Source organism: Trichomycterus rosablanca, chromosome 7 (genome assembly GCF_030014385.1).
Source record: "Trichomycterus rosablanca isolate fTriRos1 chromosome 7, fTriRos1.hap1, whole genome shotgun sequence".
In the NCBI taxonomy this organism is placed as follows: Eukaryota; Metazoa; Chordata; class Actinopteri; order Siluriformes; family Trichomycteridae; genus Trichomycterus; species Trichomycterus rosablanca.
In genome coordinates this window covers 34,212,989-34,233,288 of record NC_085994.1, presented here as the reverse complement: position 1 = coordinate 34,233,288, position 20,300 = coordinate 34,212,989, and the positions used below count along the sequence as shown (strand labels likewise).

The 20,300-nt window shown below is 35.0% G+C and overlaps 1 protein-coding gene across 1 annotated transcript; it reads right to left on the bottom strand.

The window, feature by feature from the left end:
- Window positions 1-4,040: 4,040 nt before the first annotated feature.
- Window positions 4,041-18,401, bottom strand: rasef (RAS and EF-hand domain containing). Its single transcript, XM_062998615.1, has 17 exons — window positions 18,082-18,401; window positions 15,401-15,547; window positions 14,926-15,016; window positions 13,264-13,359; window positions 12,413-12,490; window positions 11,833-11,948; window positions 9,981-10,049; window positions 9,638-9,719; window positions 9,354-9,424; window positions 8,743-9,010; window positions 8,352-8,510; window positions 8,080-8,227; window positions 6,699-6,780; window positions 6,252-6,366; window positions 5,988-6,107; window positions 5,563-5,642; window positions 4,041-4,220 (listed from the first exon to the last, which is right to left on the bottom strand). Exons 1-17 carry the CDS (start codon window positions 18,399-18,401, stop codon window positions 4,115-4,117), a joined length of 2,148 nt encoding a protein of 715 aa, XP_062854685.1. The 3' UTR covers window positions 4,041-4,114.
- Between the last annotated feature and the right edge of the window lie 1,899 nt (window positions 18,402-20,300).

Here is a 20,300-nt window from a genome sequence, read left to right as displayed (position 1 = left end):
TTCATTATTGACTTTCCACTAATCAGCCAACATATAAAATTCTATAAAATGTCATTTCCTTGTAAATGTTTAATTAAGGATTTGCAGTGATTTATATAAAGCTTTTCAATTTGACTTTGATAATTGTACTTTATTATTGTAGCAGAAGCTGTTAAATTGCCATGAATAAAAACGAGATGTCGTCTTATCCATTAAAAGTATTAAACACTGTTTTGTTTATGACATTTACTTTTAGTCTTGCTTCTGTTGCATAATGCAATTATTGTAATTGTTTATTTAAATTAACTAAAAGTTTTATTTTAGTACAAAAAAGTAAGTGTTTTTTAACAGTGGTTACCAAAGACAGCGACAGTATTGTCCAAAATAGATACAAAATAAACAGCAAAGCTTCGATTCTAAATTCTATATACAGATACATTTTTGTGCTAGCAAATTGCAAATTCCAGACCATAATTTTCATAATTTTCACTTACATCAACCTAACATTCCATACATACCATTTAGCATTCATTTGTAGCTATTATCCCTTTAATTGCATGTTTAAACATATCTTTTGGTTTGTATGTGGATGGAAAGTTGGGAAAACAGAAATAAAGGTGATGCTTTTGTTTGTATGAAAGATGGACGTTTGGACGTTCCACTGTTTCCGAATGCTGACAGATTGTCTAAACAAATGTATTGTTCTGTACAGCTGAAGTTAAAAGTAAATGGAATTCTAATTCAGCATGTTGTGAGATTTAATGTGTAATGAAAGTGATGTAGAGATAAAAAGGAACTGCTGTTTACCACATTATCTTTTGTGTTACAATGATTCAGATGTAATTGGAGCTGAAAGAAAAGCAACTTGTTTTATTTATAAAATAAAAAAATAAAATATGCAACTTTCAAAATCATCTTTAATACGTTGGTATATGCAACTTCAGCTTTACTAAGAATTACTTTTGTAGTTTTTATTTCATTTACTAAATGTTTACTTTTATTTGCATGCCTGGCAAAACATTTGACATGTTTCACTTTGGTCTTTGTCAGTTCTACAAAGCAACTCTGGGAATATCAAGAGAAAAAAAATCCCAGTTTGTAGAACACTGGGACTCAAAGCCTTATGATGTTTGTAAAGTCAGTTTAAATGGTTTCTATGTTAAATTCTAGATTGTTTTATATGTTAGTACTGCCACAATAAAATTCCCAAATAAGAACGTTACGAAGCATTTTGTCTTGTTTTACTTCTCTTTTCTTTTCTTGCTCGATTTGCATTTGCTTGCTGTACCCGAAGTATTTTTTGCCCTGTTTGCACTATTTAAGTTTTAAGACTAAATTAAGCAGAAACTTTCATATATTTTATTATATAACATTTTATATATAATACACTATTAAATTACATTTTGCCTTTATTACATTAATTAAAATAGAAAATTAAGAGTGATTCCATTAGAAAATTAGAGCTTCCATGTTGTTAGGTAACTAGCCTTTAAACAAAGTACATAATGTGTATAACAAGCTGGCATATTACTTGTTACTTCCACAACACCAAGACATGATTTGTAAATGTTTAACGCAGTTTAACAATACTGATTATACTTTAATCATAAAGTGCAATTGTCAGAATTACAAATAAGCTTAAGCAGTGACGTTACTGTTCTCACCAGCTTGAAAGTCGTGTAGTGTGAACTTGGCATTAGTAGAGGATGACATGATAAAACTGTGTGCTTAGCTAAATTTGTTTATCTATAGGAAATCAGGGTGACACATACTCAAATTACAGACAGTCATTAAAGTGGCAGTTATTTTACAGCCCTGTAAACAAAGCAAATTTTCATGTAATAACTGTATTTTTAAAATTAAAAGAATACAAACATGCATTAATGTTCATCAGTAAATATTTATTGGATACAAGTATTTCATATGTAAAAGATAAGAATATATATTTTTCTTTATATATGAAATTAAATATCTTGATTCATGTAAAAATATGCAAGGCCACATAAGAAAAGCAGTTGAGCTTTATGGAAGCAGAATGGATAAGCTACATAACAAGCTGAGTTCTTGGCTTTAAAAATACAATTAATTATGAAAAAAATAAACAAGTTCAAACAAGTTCCTACTTACAATATTTGCTAACATTTTCACATTTGAAACAAGACAAATGTTAAATGATCAACAGCTGTTACATTTTTTTCAGAAAGTAAATCCACTCTGGGATTAAATTGTAAATTCCACACTGACTTGAATAGGCTTGACGAGTCTAAAAAAAGATCTCCCAAGTAAATTAACCAAATGCACACTTGTCAGTGCACACAGGTACATTTCAGATATAGATCTGGTTTTGAGACAGAAAAAAATGTATCTTATGCATTACTGAGCCAACCCTCCTAGTAGTCATTTTATTCAATGCTTTTACTGTTAAATACATTTAGTTAATATGCTAGCATCCCATAACTTAATCTATACAAGTAAAGTATAAATATCTTGGTGTACCAACAAAAACTTATCCTCAGTAAACACTCACAAAGTCCATTTTCCACTCTTGCTGAACTCACTATGCATTCCTACATACGGTACAGTCAGCCCCACTTTCAAGACGCTATAGACTTAAAACCCTAAGAGTACTATGCATCAAATAAGGAACCGTATCAGGTTATCTGAGGTAGACACAGCAATACAGAAATGCATAGAAATGTTGTAAGACTTAAACACACTTTACCAATGCTTTATTCTGTACCAGGCTTGCCATGTTAGTGTTGTTTGGCCTCAATGCTTTTTTTTTTACTGAATTTGCTAATATTTGCTAATATTTGTCCCTGTTTTAATTTACCTCTGCTTTTTAAACTTATTTTCTTTACTGCGAAACGTTTAGTGTATAACATTAACAGAGTATTTGGGTTGCACCAAAACCTAAAGCTGGAGGGAAACATATAAAATAAATACCTTAGTAAATATCTTTTTATTCCTGATAACTTTACTGAAGTATCTGGAATTACAGCAACTCACACAGATTAATATTCTGATCCAAATAGATATTCAAATACTACAATGTGGCTATACACTTTACTGTAGTAAAAGTACTGCTCTTTATATTTTTCTTTAAAAAATAAATAAAAAAGATAGCTGCTTTGCTCATGAGACATGATTAGTTACACAACGAATTGCATTGTTGATAATGCTGACATTTTAGAAGTTTTTGTTTAAAACAATTAAACTTCTTGTAATTATTGCAAGAAATTAAAAAATGTTAGGCCTGCTATATTTTTTAATGATAAATTGTTGTTAATTAATGATTAATTCATTCTTGGTGACAAAAACACTGTTAGAATGTCTATCCATGGTTTATAGTCAGATTATAATGCATGTATTGTGATTGTCTCAATGTTTTTTTTTTTCCACATACAGCACTTTTCCAAAATGTTTCTGGAAATTACATAAAAATGTAGCTGTTGTATGAATGTGGTCTCATTATGCTTTTGTCCTGTTTTATACTTTTATATATTTAGACTCTAGTTTCCTTATATGTTTCTTCCATGTTTTTTTCTGTTTCTAATTAGTCCCACGCGCTGCTTGTTACTTCTGTTTAGTTATTCTGATTTTAATCCTCTGCTTTTGCAAGGTATGGTATATGTAAAGCAAAGAAAACCCATTTCTGCTTATATGGATTTTGGAATATGTGCAGTGAATACAGCAATATGTCAATACAGTCTCTACACCAACCAGACACAAAAATACATTCAGATATGATAAAGGCCTCGAAGGCCTGACAAAGGCTCAAATTCTGCAGTATAAAAATAGATCTTTGGTAGCATAGATATCTTACATAATAATTGTATTAGTATTTTTTTAAATGTTAATCCTCTATTTTATTTATTACAAAATTGCTTCTCCTGTCTTAAAAATGTTAATGCAATCTGTTAATGCAATATCAGGACAAATGTTAAAATCATGCATAAAGTTTTAAAGGGCAATTCATAAATCATATTACTTGGTTTTGAGGAATTACTCTGGTGACATACATTTTTGTAATGAAAGTTTATAGTAAACGTTTTTGCCGATCCCCTTTGTTTAAAGAGAAAATTATTAGTTTCTAAGCCTACAAAGAATCTGTCTTCTTTAGGATGAGAAAATGTTATGTCATGCAGCACTTTGAGCTGTTGATCTTTTTGTTGTGATTTGCGGAGAGTTTGGTCACAGATGCCGTTTCCTTGTGTTCATGTGAACGTTTAATAACCTCTCTGTAAAAAAAAGAAAAGACATGTTGTTGTGTCACTGCTTACATTACACAAAGAGTATCCATAAGTATTTACATATACACAATGATCTAAACACAAATCAACAATAACAGAAATGTCAGTCAATATTTAAATTTATTTATACATGCATAAATATAAATATGTATATAAAACAGGCAAAAATATGTGAACACCCCTTTCTAGAAAAGTAAAAGCTGTTAAAGCTGTAGGATGGAGCTTGTCTATGTTATTGCTCATAATTTTAAAATGAAATATGCAACAAGCGAATGGCCACATATTTGGCCATATATTCTCTCCCCACACTCACTACACTCTAAAAAGTCCAAATTTTATCTTTATCCACATGTAGAAGCTCAAACCAATTCAATTTTGGAGTTTTTTATAATTACATACAGCACATAATGTTGTCCTTATTTGATTGTCTTGCTTACATCTGCAGAGTTTACCATGCTAAGGCAGCATTTTTTTTTCAAGTAATATTTGCAGTTGCAGATAATTGCATATGTGCAAATGAGAGCGAGAGAGATCCATTTAAGATTATACAGTAAATAAACCAATTAATTGACTAAAATGTAGATGTCTTCTTATTATTGTTTAAAACTGATAACAGTGGCTTTTATTTGATTACAAATTATTGATACTGGTTGATATTTTATTACTAATTTGACATTTTATGCAATGTAATCTGATGTTATTGTATATACAGTTAAATTTTTTCATGTAGGGCGGATTATAATTTAATGACGATGTAATAACTTACAAAAACAATTTATTATGGTAAAGTTACAAAACATAAAATCCTTAAAACCGCTATGAGTCACTATTTAGTTCCAACGTGCTTTGCAGACAGATGAAATTTGAGCAGTTATGCTGCCCTCTTGTGCTCCATTGTTTCATAAAGTTTATTTAGTTTAAACTTTAGGGTTCAGAAGTTGATGCTTTGTTTCAACTTGATAAATATAATAGTTATTTTATGTAATAATAATAATAGTTATATTAAGTGGCGCTCGAGCAAGAGAGGTGTATTATGCTAGCCCACCACCGCTGAGATCCTAGTTCAAATCCGGCTGGGCGTCTACACAGACATTACTGATTGCAATGGGTTGTTGCCCTGTCCAGGGTGTTCCTGCCTTACACCCAGTGTTTTCTGGTGGAACTAGACTCACATGACCCTGACCAGTATAGTGATTTGATGTAAAAGAAACATTTTTATAAGCTCAGAATATGATTCTAATTTAGTCATTTTGGATGAAATCTAATAATTAAATTTGTATGAGGTAAGTATATTAACCGCACCTATGACCTGTACTTATAAATTACCCACCGTGCTAAATGAAGAACCGCCTCGATGATGTTTGAACCATCTTTTGCACTTGTCTCACAGAAGAGTGAACTAGACGTTAGCTGAAAATAAAGCACATGAAGAGACCAGTGATTTAATTAGCTCATTAATTGTACAGCTTCTCCTATTCATAATGACACATGAATTAAGTTAAGAAGTCCAGTACAGTTTAAAAAAAGGTGTTTAAAAAAAGGTGTGTCTCCATCCCAACAAAGTTAAGTATTTAGTAACTTCAAAGAGGGGATCCAACTCTATATTATTAAGCATGGTTCAAAATGGGATATCCACTGACCTAATAATCAGGTATCCACATACTGTATTTTCAACCATACAGTTTGTAATAAAAAAACAACAATACAATGTGTACAAAATTAACAGCACTAGACGTTCTCTGTTATTTCTCTCACCATGGCTAGCCTCTCTCCATGGCTGGTTGAAATGCATGTGATGCCATCCTGAAGCGCCTGCTGCCGCAGATCCGTTTTATTTCCTACCAGCATAATTGGGATTTTATCTTGAGAAACATCCTGGAGGTAAGACAAGCTTAGGTCAACATCTTGTGTACAGTGTGTACATTGCAAATAAGATAGCAAGTGAACGTGCCTGTTGCTGGATCAGTTTCTAAAGTATTAACATAAACAGACTACATTTTATATTAAGCCCCAAAATACCTCAATGGTGTCGATCCATTCACGCACATTCAGGAAGCTCTTCTCACAGGTGACATCATATAGCAGGAGAACACCATCAGCTCTTCTGAAATAAGACTTTGCAATACTTCTGAACCTGTAAAGAGGAAGACATCTTGATTTAGAACTCACACACCCATTTAGTCAACACAGCAATGAGCAGGTGCCCATAAACACATTCTGTACACATAGAGGTGAAATTCCTCCTAGTTTAAACTTTCATAGAAATACAGAGTCATGTAGATCTCTGTTTCTTCTGTAGTGTTTAATATACAATAGGATGTGTTTTGCTGTTTAAAATCAGGTTAGGATTTGTTTATACTGTTGTTTTTCAGGCATCTGATATTATGAATCGTTTAAATTTAAAGTTAAGAAGAATATAGTCCTAAAGATGAAGGTCATTATTATGGTCATAATGCAGTTTCTTACCTTTCCTGACCTGCTGTGTCCCAAAGCTGCAGCACTGTTGGCACTCCATCCACCACAAGAGTCTTCATTTGGAAATCAACCCCTTAACAAAGCAAAAGATCTTATAGTAATCTTTTTCATGTGTACAACTATCATCCAGTTTTGTTCCTAGTAAAACTGACCTAAATGTTACACTAACACAATATTGTATAATAAAAATGGCATGACTGTAAAGTCAAGACAAGTGTAGTCTTTTTGAAGTGTTACATTTTAATGATTTCTATAAAAGCATAATTACAATCTTTATGAATTTTATGAAAGTAAAAAAAGTACACGAACAAACAGGCTGCTTTTTCCAGCCAAGAGAAATATTAAGCATAATTATTGTCAAAAAAATTAAATTGGTGCTTCTGTGGTGAAGCGGTCTAATCTAGCCCACAACCACTGAAATCCAAGGTCGAATCTCAACAGTGTTATCAACCACTGGCCGCCTACACAGACAATTAGAGGCCCTGCTTCTGGCAGGTGAAAACAAGCAGTCAGTGACTGCACGCATGTCAGAGGGGTGTGAGATGGTCTACGGCCCTCTTGGACACGAGGGGGTTGCTGCAATGACAGGACAAAGACTGGTTTGGTTCAGAAAAGGGGAAAAATAATAAATAAAAACTGAAAAAAGAAAACTAAAAGAAGCAACTGTGAAATGATGTTTTATGAATTTAAATAAGCAAATTCAAAAAAACGCATCACAGTTTTAGTGTTATAATTCCTCCAGTGTTATAATTGATCACCACCCTCAGCTGTTACTGTATTTGTCAGTGAAATGTAAACGCACTATATGCATTCATGGAGGTACCAATAAAAATGAACTTTATAAAACGGATAGTTCCGGTCCTAAAATCTGATTGGCTGAGCCGCGTTCGAAGCCGTTGTAAAATCCCCGATAAACTCACACCTATGACCACCTCACATCATTCCATATTAATACGCCACTGAATAGAGAAAGTTAATGTTATTTTCACCCTCATGTTGCCTAGCAACACTGTTAATCGAACTATTTTGCGTCGCGGAAGAATGCTTTATTGTAAGTTTATACACAATAAATACATTTATGAATTAAACATTGTTGTATTTATTATATTTTATGTTGACCGCCGTTTTATAAAAGCAATAAGCCACTCGAGACCGTACGTTACTGTTACGATTTTAGCACGGGGAAAGAAGTTTTAGGCACTCCGCTTCGCGTCGTGCCAAAAACGTCATCCCCGTGCTAAAATCACAGTAACGTACGGCCTCTCGTGGCTTATTGCTTTAATAAATGCTTGGTCAAGTAAAATCACTCATATCTAAGCAGGCTAAATATGTGGAGATAGCTGCGTAGTGTAGTATAGCTATCAAATCTTACCGAGAGTAGTGCTGGTGGTGACTTTAAACTCATTTTTGCAGATTCGAAGGAGGAAGCTAGACTTGCCCACCGCAGCATCGCCAGCTAACACTATATTGTACGTCTTTTCAGACGTCTGAGCTGTCACATTTGACTCGTCGATCTGTTTCTATGGAAAAATACATGAACATAAACATTTCAACTTATTAAAGTAAAAGTTTGTATAAACACTACTACAAAGTGGCTGATGTGAATCACTTTCTATAGTTCCTGAGATTTAAAGTCAGTGTTACCTCACTGAAGATGGCTGAAAGGCTTTTCTTCCTTGGAGCTAGCACTTCTTGTGTTTCTTGATAAAGCGTCCTGTCTGAATCTTGTCTTTCTGATGAAGTAACGTTTAATACAGAATTCTTGTCTGATAAACACACCATATCATCTTGCACTTCTGGCTCCTTTGAACATACACACACAGCAGGTAGAAGAATAATTTAGCCAGACAACCTAAGACAGACATTCTGTGTCTCAAAGCTGGACGAGAAGGCACGTCGTTTAAGTTCATGTTTATCGGACTGACTGACTATAGGGTTTAAGCATCCAATTGATCCAATTGATCAGTTGTTGTAAATAAAGCTCCTGCCATTTGTGACCCGATTCAAAATAGTGTATCTTAGTGTATTCTCTTACCTCTGTGTCTGAAATGTCTCCAGAATTGTTCATCGCTGTGTTAACGGTGCGAGTGGTGCTCTTGTCTGTGCTCTCATGCTCCGAGTCATAGCCCGTGTTGGAGCGCAGGGTGGACATTCCGCTGTCCACACAGCTCTCATCCAGACTGTCTACCTCACAGCTGTTGCGTCTGCACATAGGGTCACACAATGCTAAAGCCAGGGACTCACAGCTTTGCGTACGCGTCCTTAGCTGTTCGTAACTTTCATCCAGACAGCCTCTAAAGTACCTGCAGGCATAGAGAATAGACTTTTAATTACCAATGTTCACACAGTTGAGAAGTATACTTGATTTGTGCATACACACTTTGGCCATTAAGTGCAATCTTGAGGTGTACAATTATTGAATATGTTTCATCTGTTTTACTGAACATTTTGTCAATTGTTTGGATAATTTATAATCTTTAGCACAGAGGTCCCACTGACACGGGAATCAAACACAGCACCACACACACACCCACACACCAAATGCAATGCCACACACACTAGAAAAGATCCTTAAACCTTAAACATCAACAGAATCATGGAAAGTGAATATTGTATCACAGGTATAAAATAAAGCTTCAAACCTACCTGTCCAAATATGGAGAGCACTGGCTCTTTCTACTTGAAATTGTACTTGCAGGAGACAGTCCACTTCCCCTCTGCAGGTAAAATAGCCATGTTTTATATTTTGTTAGACAAGCATGATTACATTGTTAGGTCAAAGAAGCCTCTTATACTCTAATCCTGAACTTTCAAGGAAGATTAGGATCGGTCATTGTTTGCGTGTAATCTTAAACTACTTTCAAACTGGCATTAGTTTAAGGTTAGGTGTAATGTGTACACAGATTAAATGATAATACAGAAGTGTTTACCAGACTCTTGTTTTTGGTATGGCTGTTCTCCAGAGCCATGCGTAGACCATCGTTACTGTCATAAAGCTTCCTGTTTGCTGACCTAAGGACCAGAAAATGCAATTAATAAAAAAAAAGTTCCCTGCATAAGTATTTACCTTTCTTCTGCATTTCATAGTATTAAAACTTGGATCTGAAATTTCCAAATTACAATTAAGATATAGCCAAAATTCTATACTGCTACTGAATGATGTCGAAATGTGTGTAAAACTACACAAGACTGTTTGTGACAAAACCAGTTATTTTGCATGTATGTCTTTATTAAACAGAAGCTGAAATATTCATGTTTTCCTAGCAAACTTACTGTAGTAACTCAATCTGTCTCTCCAAATTGTCCCGCTCCTCCGCAAAACATCTCATTAGGGCTTCATCTCTGCACAAACAAGACAAATATGACAATGACTGCCAATTTTCTATTATTAATCAGTGACTACAACTGTTAGTAAAGTCACCCAAAACATGCTTAACATACAGTGGTGCATTATAAATCATCATAATAATTTGAGTAAAAAAGCTGAATCTTTAAAAGTTCTTAGTATTTAGCACAACTGAAAAGCAATGTATTATAAATATGGTGATATTAAAAACTACAAAAACTCAAATGTATGTATATTTTTCAACTTTTTACTCAAATTCTATGCTGATTATATAATATGTAATAAAAACATCTATTAAATTCGAGAAGAAAGCAAAATGAAAGAATGTGGTCTAAGACCAAATAAAAAGAAAACAATAACTAAATATATACGTATTTTAACAATTTACTTTTTATTGTTTCGTTTTATTGGGGAATAAAAAATAGGTAACACAGATACCCTCAGTAATTCCGAAAAATAGTAAAGATTTAATAAACCTGACTAGAAAAGGACACAGTGAGACAGAAATTTCTTCAATTTATACATCTGTCTTCAAATGTACACTTTTTTTCTATTTATTTATGCATTTTCTCCCAGTTTGGCGTGGTCATCCCGCCCTAGCAGAAACGTCTCTGCGGCAGGCACTTCCAATTATGCCGGCTAGATAGCGCCCAGCCGACTGGTGGCAATGTTTCAAACCGAGGAGTTCAGAATCTCGGTGCTGGTGTGCTAGCAGAATATCCCGCTGCACCACCTGGGCACCTCCAAATCTACACTTAGATTCCACCTCCACTTGGATGCCAAGAATCCACTTCTCAGAACATTTTTATCTAATCCAAAAGGTTAGTGTCTAATGCTTGCCAAATGCTACTGGAACTTCGACTACAACTGCTACTTCAACTGCACATTGTTTCTCAAATTACTTGCTGTGGCAACAAATAACTGAATTTACCACTTGCAGTAAGCACTGTTCGACTTAGACCAAGAGAATCAATAATATGTAATGCTCTATTAATGTTTGAAATTTTAATAACCACCCAGCTAACCTTCTATTACATAGTGTATTGTTTGAGAATGTAGTGAATTACATTTACATGCTTTTATCCAAAGCAACTTTGCCCAACACTGGCAAATTGGCAGTGGTGGGGCTTAAACCGGAAACAATCTATTAATTAGTCCAGTACCTTAAGTGCTGAGCTACCACTACCCCACTGTTAAAACACTGGCTCATATTCTGGCTTTTACATTTTAATAACAAAAAAGTTAAGGGTTACTATTAGAAGCATTGTATTTTTAAAATTTTGTTGCTAATATTTGTGTCATAAAAGTGGAATTGTAAACATAACTCCTCTGTATGTAATACACCCCCGCACAGACAGACAATTTACGAGGCAGCACATGTAGACATTGAAAATACCTTTGGTCTCTCTGACTTGTTGCTTGGCTACTATGTCACTAAATTCTTTAGGCCTGTGGCGTCACTCCAGGATATCCTGCTCTCATGATGCTGGAATAGCAAACAGCTGTGGTAGTGACTATACACACCTATCTCTGCGTGTGACTGAAAAGCAGTCATCCCTGAGAGTTTACATAAAAACCAGCACTGCTGTAATGCAGCAGGTAAATTCTCTACTCTCACTACATGTTTACCGCTGTGTGACATATATAGTCACTTCAATTACAAAGATAGAATTCCATCATATCATATTCATTCTAATTTAATGAAAATTGATGTGTATTACCCACAGAAATGTATCTATACATCTGTAAAAATAAATAAATAAATAAATAAAAGCTCACCGCTCGAGATTGATGCTCTGGTCTGTGAGATCACTCTTGAGAGAGTCGTGTTCACTCTGCAGAAATGCTATATTGGTGTGGGATTCCAGCAGCTCCTGCTTCAGCTTCTGGGTTTGCTGAGACAGCAGAACATTATATACTTAAAATAAGTCAAAATCAATGCGGTCACAGTCCTGGACCCTTATCCAACAATATTCCATGGAACTGGTATGACGCACTAAAATAAAATACACTGAGCTTCTAGCTAGGAAATCTGTAAATCTGGGTCCTGAAATGTCTTCTTTTCTAAATACCAAAAATCCATGCTGGTTTAATAACATGCCAACGTCATTAGCTGTCTTGGGTTTGAATTCATTTACAAACAATTTACAGTTACATTTTGGATAATGCAATAAAACTTTAATCTATGATTTGGTAAAATTACTGAACCATGCATAGGTTAGAAAAATGTTATAAACGTGTTGGATTAGGAGAAAATGCTTTAACATGTAGAACAGGGTAACCCCAGATCCAGGATGAACAAACACAGACTTACATCAACATTGTTATAACTTTCCAATATAATAAAATGTCATCATACCACAGTCAGCTCATTATTCTTTCTCTTTAGTGCTACAATCTCTTCTTTGAGAATGCTGCTCTTGTTTTGGTCTTCAAACTGTAAAAGAAATAGAACTTCTGTCAGCTGTTAAATCAGCATGATAATGCACGTTTTAGCAAACACTAACTAAACGGTGTGATTATTATATAAATAAGTGTACATAGTGGCAAAATTACACAATTTTTTAATTATTCCAGATGAAGTTCATCACCCAGTAAATACACTATATGGACCAAAGTACTGGGACACCCCTTCTAATTTCTGAATTCATGTATTTTAGCCACAATAATTGCTAACAGCTTTAATAAATTAATAATATAAAGCAAATTAAATGCTTTCAAGTTTGAAGCAACAGTTTGATTTGATAAAGCTTGATTTAAAGAAACTTCAGTGGCCTGCACACGACGATTGAGGTGGCCCCACAGATGCTCAATTGTGTTCAAGTCTGGGAAATTAGGGAGCCAGGGTAGTACCTGGAAGTTTTGTTCATGCTCTTGCAACCAATGTCGGACATTTCTAGCTGTGTGACATGTCACATTGCTGGAAGATCCCATCCGACCCAGGGAAGAAAATTTTACCCAGCAATGAGGGATATATGTGCAGACAGCCTATTGCACACCTTATATACCCACCAAGCCAGCTCATGAAACATGACTTCCTTCATGGGCTACCACCGTCGAAAGTAGGAAGTGGTCATAATAATATGATGCGACTGTATATTTCAGACAGTGACTATTTAAAACTGTTTGGTAACTGAATTGTTTATTGAAAACTGTTTACCATTTGTCACTGTGGTTCTCTTTGCTTAATGTACAATCAAAAATACTCACCACTTGCAAGGTTTGTATCTTCAGCTGTAACTCACTCAGCTGAGCTTCATACTGCTCTTTTGTAATGCTCAGCACTGCCTCTGCCTTTTTACACTCCTGAATTGTAGAGAAACACAATATTTCATTACTTCTAAGTCAGCTGTGGTTGTTTATTTTCATTTTAACAAATCATATGATTTATTTTTCCACTCACAGCTTTCTATTTATCAAACACATACATATTCCCACACAAAGATTACACTTAACCTTGAACTAATTTACAGTGTGAGTGAAATTGAGTAGGTTTCTTTAGTGGAAGATTTTTTTATCTTGTTTTCTTAAACACTGTACTTGTGTACAGGACATACAGTATTTGATAGGAAAACATAATGAAAGCACAATGAATGATGTAGTCTCATATATTTAGTAGAACTTTTAGATAAAAGGAAACGTCACATACAGTACTTCTGAACCCGACTCTTGATATAAATATCATGTTATCAGCTGTTTGTTCTAACTTTTTCCCATGACATATTGTACTGTTACTGGCTTACCACACATCATGCATCTAATTTCAGGATTAACACCACATGTGCGTATTTAGTTTTTCTCAACTTGAGGTAGTCATGCACTACTGCTTAATAAAAAAGCTGTACATACTAGTTAACTAACTAAAGACACTTATGATAAATATGCAGCCACTGTAAAGCTATAAGTAATTAAACCTTCATTAATGTACATTTAATAAGTAAGTAAGCAAGCAAAACAGTGTTAATGGCATGACTGTTTCTCAGAATACACAGCTTTCTTCACCCTGAAGCTCAGGATAAAAAAAAAAGTTGAACCTGATCCAAGAAATTCACATGATAGAATTGTTTACCTTACCACAGCCTTATAAATTTACCTGTGAGCATTATCTGTTGTTTTATCATGTGCTAAAACCAGACTCCATGGAAACAAAACAAAATAAGTAAGTCAAATTTAACCATGTTGGGCATTTTGCCTGGTGCAGCCGAATAGAAAAATACTTCTGGCAATACTCCTGACAATGTCCTGAACAACGTGCATGTCAGTATACATACATTTATTCCAGTCAAAGATTTTAAAACATCAAACTAAACATAATATTACACAAAGAAAACAGCTGCATTTAAAATACACACATTCAGATCTCCTGAGAATATAAATGTGTCCACCTGTAGACATTTGGCTCTTCATTTTCTGTGGCGGAATAACTATGCAGATCATCAGAGCTCTGATGTGTACTGTCAAAAACGTAGGTGTATATTTCTAATCCACTCTGCATTACTGATGTATGTAAATGTCCATGTAATAGAAACAAGAAAACATTTAAACAAAACTATAAGACGTGTGGTTAGTATTAACAAACTAATTGCTATATTTTCTAGGAATAAGTAGACTAGCCTGAAATGGAACTCTACAGACTATAATGGTAAGACTTTATAACATATCTGAATATAATGGATTTGCATAGCTGATTAGTCACACACAGGCAGCATTTTTTGAAAAATAACCTTTGTTTACACTTCTTGTCCATATGTTTGACCAACAGCACCACACCTATTGCTTTCAGCCCATCACATCAGTGTAAACACAGTCATGTTAACTAAAACTGCATTAGTGGAAGCATGAAGAATGAAAGGCTTCCAATAATTTTCTGACCTGTGCTCTTGTGTTTCTCTCAGCTGTATGAATGCGCTGGTCCATCTCCTCCTCCATCTCACCGAGCTGGATGGCAGCCTGGTCCTGAGCCCTGCAAACACAGCAACACTCATGTGTCATATACAAGAGCCGTTTTAATTTTATCAGCTTAACAGGTGGATTTCAATGAAACTTTAATTAATTCAATATATATTTTTTTAAATATTCTATTTAAACCATATTGTACATCCGTTGGTTTTGTTAGGCTCCAAAATGTTGCACTACACTCTAAGCATAACGGCAAACAGTTGTTATATTGTGTCAGTTTGTTAATTAACTGCACCTGCAATCGCACAAAGACTTTGTCTAACAATGCAATAACATATTTCTTCCAAAAGGATAGAGTCTTTTCAGTAAAATAAAGATGTGCATTGCTCATTGTTTTGACATGTCCATGTACCTCTTGATCATAGCTGTATGGACTTGGTGTTCGTACCTTTTAACAGCCAGTGCCAGTCGCTCCATCTCTTTGCTCTGGAGCTTGATCTCTTTAATAAAGTTGAGGAGAACTCTTTCATACTGAGGAATCATCCTGGTCTCAGTTAAACTAATGTTCAGGTACAGAGTCGCCACCTGGTCAATCCTACACACACAAACAAAATACTAAATCATTTATATTGCTCTGTTATAACAGTGATTTAACTAAACAATACTGCAACAAATACCTACTATTACATTATTATCAAGCCTTTATATAAGGATTAGCCAAATCAATTATTGATTAGGAGTATTGTTTATATTTATAGTTTATCTGACCTTGATAAACAGTTCCACAAAATTGTAAAAGTGCTTTTTTTACTATTATCATAAAAACTTTTAAAGCAGCCTTAATACGTCATGTGTCAGATTCCATTAAATCTCCTACAAATGTGGGAAATTATGAATTGTGTTCTCACATTAAGCAGATGGGTTTTACAGTGTGCTTCATATCAAACTAACCTTGAGCACTGGCTTTATCACAAAGACACAGAACTGTACATAAACGTTGTGCTGTGCCTAGTAATATCCCTATGGAGCCTTTCTATTACTTTTTCCACTTTCCATATCCTTATTGATAAAATGCTGTTAGATATATTGCATAACCAGATAATTCTGAAAAAGACTTTCCATCGATGATAGCTGCTGAACTATGGGTACATTTTTAAAATCCTGATGGAGAACAGAACATCTAATACTTTCTTGAATTATAAAGACTGAACATTTTAAATACAATTATAAATGTAGATTTCACAAAAGTAATGTATTATTTTGTATTTGTTGACTATCATTCCTGTAGACAAAACATTTGATGCTCAGCAAACCCATTATACACATAAGTGTTTTTTGTTTTTTTTCTTATTCAAGAAAACCATGCTGCAGTAAAAGCTATCCTTTATTAGAAGTACAACTATATAAAGAAAGATGGTCCTGGGTTTGAGTCCCCAGCTGGGCAGCAAGAGCCCTTTCTGTGTGGGCTTTGCATGCTCCCCCTGTGTCTGTTTTGGTTTCCTTCAGGTACTCTGGTTTCCAAGTCCAAAGACATGCAGACAGGCCATTTGAAGGTACTAAAATTCCCTGTTTGAGAGTGTGTGTGTGTGTGTGTGTGTGTGTGTGTGTGTGTGTGTCTGCCCGCCCTTTCATGGACTGGCAACCTGTCCGGGGTATTTCCTGCCTTTCGCATCCCTGAACTACCACTGCCTTATATCAAATCCTTTATTGTACGTTGTCCTTCAAGTGAAAGTAAACATGCTTATCAAACAGGTATATACATTAATCAGATGACTAATGTTAGTGACTCACATTTGAGTCCCAAAACTACAGGTGTGTTTTATGCTTGTATCACACACTTGTTATTAGGTAGATTGATCAGCTCTTGAGTAGGACTTTACTGAGTGGATAAACAGTAAAATTTGATGCACTGTGAGGACTATAAGTTTTCTTTTCTCAAATTTGCAGTTTGTAATATATCGCTGCAGTTTGTATCAAAATAATATGCCAATTAAACTACCTGAATTTATACAATTTATAAGCGTGTTTGTTTTGTTTTATGAAACTTTACTAATGATAAAAACTTTGTTTTTGTCTTTGTTAAGCAAAACACTTGATGATGTTTTAACTGAAATCAGCAGAAACAACAATCACTCTGTGAGCAATATGCAATAAACTACAAGTCATCTACAATTCTACACCCTAAACTAAAAAAGAAGCATAAAGATGTTCAAATCCAAATTGAATCACAAGCATTTAGACCAGTCTGAATGTTTGAAAAAGTGTACTCTGGTTCAGTTAAAGCAATAAAATCTATAACATTATTAAAATCATGTTCGCAAAAAGAAGGGTTGCTAGTATGAGCCAAAGAACACTGAAGAACACTACAGTGAAGTAGGCCTGTAGAAATAAGAATCACAGAGCTACTAAAAGCTACTTTCCAGTCCAATTCCTTCTGTATTAAGGCATTTAAAATAATCCGACATAAAGGAAACAAGGAGGAAAGAAAGCTGCCATGTACATGCTTATCCTCTATGAGTATATACAAACTATTGACTTATTTTGTCAGCCAGTGGTTATAAAATAATGAAGTTCATGTATATAGTCATTCAGAGAAGCATTTCATAACTGTGTCTAATTATTTGGTAGTAACAGACCAATAACGTTTTGTATGTGCGAACTGTGATTCCATTATACAAATAAAATGTGCAAAGTACTTAAACTAAATTGAATGTCCTACAAGGATTGCTCATATTATATTATTCATAATTTCCTGAGACTGTTATAGCCGCAAGGGGGGTACTTATACCCATGGATTTAAAATTAGATGTCCCACAAGCTAAAAGTCAGGTGTCAATATACTGTGAGCATGTAGTATATATTTATAAACAAAGACATTATGTATTTTTATTTCATTTCTGACAAAGAAATTTGTGTCAAACATTCAGTCACGATAAAGGTGTTCAAGGGTGTCTTCGTCTTGTGCCCGGGCAGGGTTTCCGCGACCCTGACCAGTTGTAAAAATAAATAAATGAGTTTCTATATGATAAGCCAGCTAGACAGGAATGTAAAATGTAAAACTTAACACTGTAGGTGGGTTTCTGAGGGTAAATGTATTTGTAAACAGTATGTTTGACAGTTTTCACTCACCGCGGGACGAACTTGCTTTGCTCTCCGAGTCTGGCGTTAAAATCCTCCCAGGCCTGAGAAACACTTTCAGCTTCCTTCATCTCTGGTGCATCACTGAGGTTCGATACAGTTTGAAACCCGAAAACAAATTCCTCCATATTGATAGCTCCGTCCTTATCTGTATCCAGCTCACTGAAAATAGCGTCGGCATCAGCAGACTGAACCCGCAGCTCCGAGCACATCCGATCAAACTCCCACTTCTCTATCTGACCGGAGCGGTTCACATCCCACCGCCGGAACAGCGCCGAGAGACGGTGCTCACCCACCGAGCCTGAATCCATCAACAGAAAACGCTCTTATTCCAGTGTAGCGGGTAAAAACTTCACCTGAGACATGGTAAAGGTTCCTAAATTACTCACAAAATATACAATTCCGGTTAGTCTGGAAGAGTTTATGTATTAAAAAAACAGTTTTCTGTGGTAACCGACGAGTTTTGTTTTAAACACCTGCGCGCGCGCCTGTGAGCTCGAGCTCTCCGTCCAGTTATGTTCAACACCAGCGCGCGCGCGCACTTTTAACTGAGGTGAAGTAAACAAACAAGACGTCAGCAGCAGCAGCAGCAGCAGGTTAGTTTAGAAAGATCACACACACACACACACAAAAAGAGAAGGATTGGTTTTAAAGTACAATGGTACCTTGTAACTCAGCGTTTCCCTTAAACTCAACGTGTTCAGTTTGTTTTTTAAAAATGTATTTGTTTAATTTTAAATTAACAATAAACAGTCGCTTTATTCAGCGCTTGGCTTGAGCATTTACATTTACAGCATTTAGCAGACGCCTTTATCCAAAGCAACTTACAGTACAGTTACAGTATACAGTCTGAGCAATTAAGGGTTAAGGGCCTTGCTCAAGGGCCCAACAGCAGCAACCTGGTAGTGGTGAGGCTTGAACCAGCGACCTTCTGATTACTAGTCCAGTACCCTAACCACTAGGCTACGGCTTGCCCCGTGTGAGCAGTCGTAATACATCATCAAAGTGCAAATATGAGACGAATCTGCATTTGTATAGAATAATTGTCAGATTCACTCTGAAAGCATCCACATGTATCTGTGTTTAGCTGGATTTTCCTCACCTCACTGTTTCACTTTTAAACTGGGTAGCACTGTCGTCTCACAGCAAGAAGGTCCTGGGTTCGATCCCCAGGTGGGGCGGACCGGGTCCTTTCTGTGTGGAGTTCGCATGTTCTCTCCATGTTCGCGTGGGTTTCCTCCGGGTGCTCCGGTTTCCTCGCACAGTCCAAAGACATGCAAGTGAGGATAATTGGAGACACTAAACTGTCCATGACTGTGTTTGATATAACCTTGTGAACTGATGAACCTTGTGTGTAATGAGTAACTACCGTTTCTGTCATGAATGTAACCAAAATGTAAAACATGACGTTAAAATCCTAATAAACAAACAAACAAAACTTTTAAACTTGTGTTACAGCTCGGAGTTCTGAGAAATGGTAAGAATCAGCTTTTTATTCAGTGTTTTTTTCAGTGTATAAGTGTCAAAAACAACCCCATTATTTTACATAAGCCTAAAAGCCTAAAAAGTTTCCCATACATCCTTATGTGAAAAAATACCTTGAAACTCAACGCCTTTTAAACTCAACGCTACTCCCAAAACCAATTGACGTTGAGTTTCAAGGTACCACTGTATACACAAAAGGTGTTTATCCAACACTAGGGGACTAACAGCATACATATTTTATTATTAACTGTTATTTTTTGTTATTTCAGTATACATTCTTTTCTGAGTGTTAGCATTTATGTTCAGTTTAAAACACCTCAACACTTACATTAAATACTTGTTTTACACAGTTCAGCACATATTCTATCATAAAACCTAATCCTAAATAAATACCTACACTGTTAATTCCTCTAAAAGTTCAACAAAATTCAATTTTACCAAAGAATGTTAAGTAAATATATTTCAGTAATGTCATTTAAAATGCACCCAACAGGTGTTTGTTCAACAGTCTAAGAATTAGCATGTATTTATTTAACACTGTAAAAGCCAGTCTTGTTTTAATACAAGGTAAACATTGAAGGTTACCAGACTGCAGTGTATTATTTCAACATCTTAACAATTAATATGTATTATTTTAACATTAATGTTTTTTTACCTTAAAACATTTTAACCTTAAACATTTAACGTTAAAATGTATTCACCGTTTATTGATTCAACACTTATAA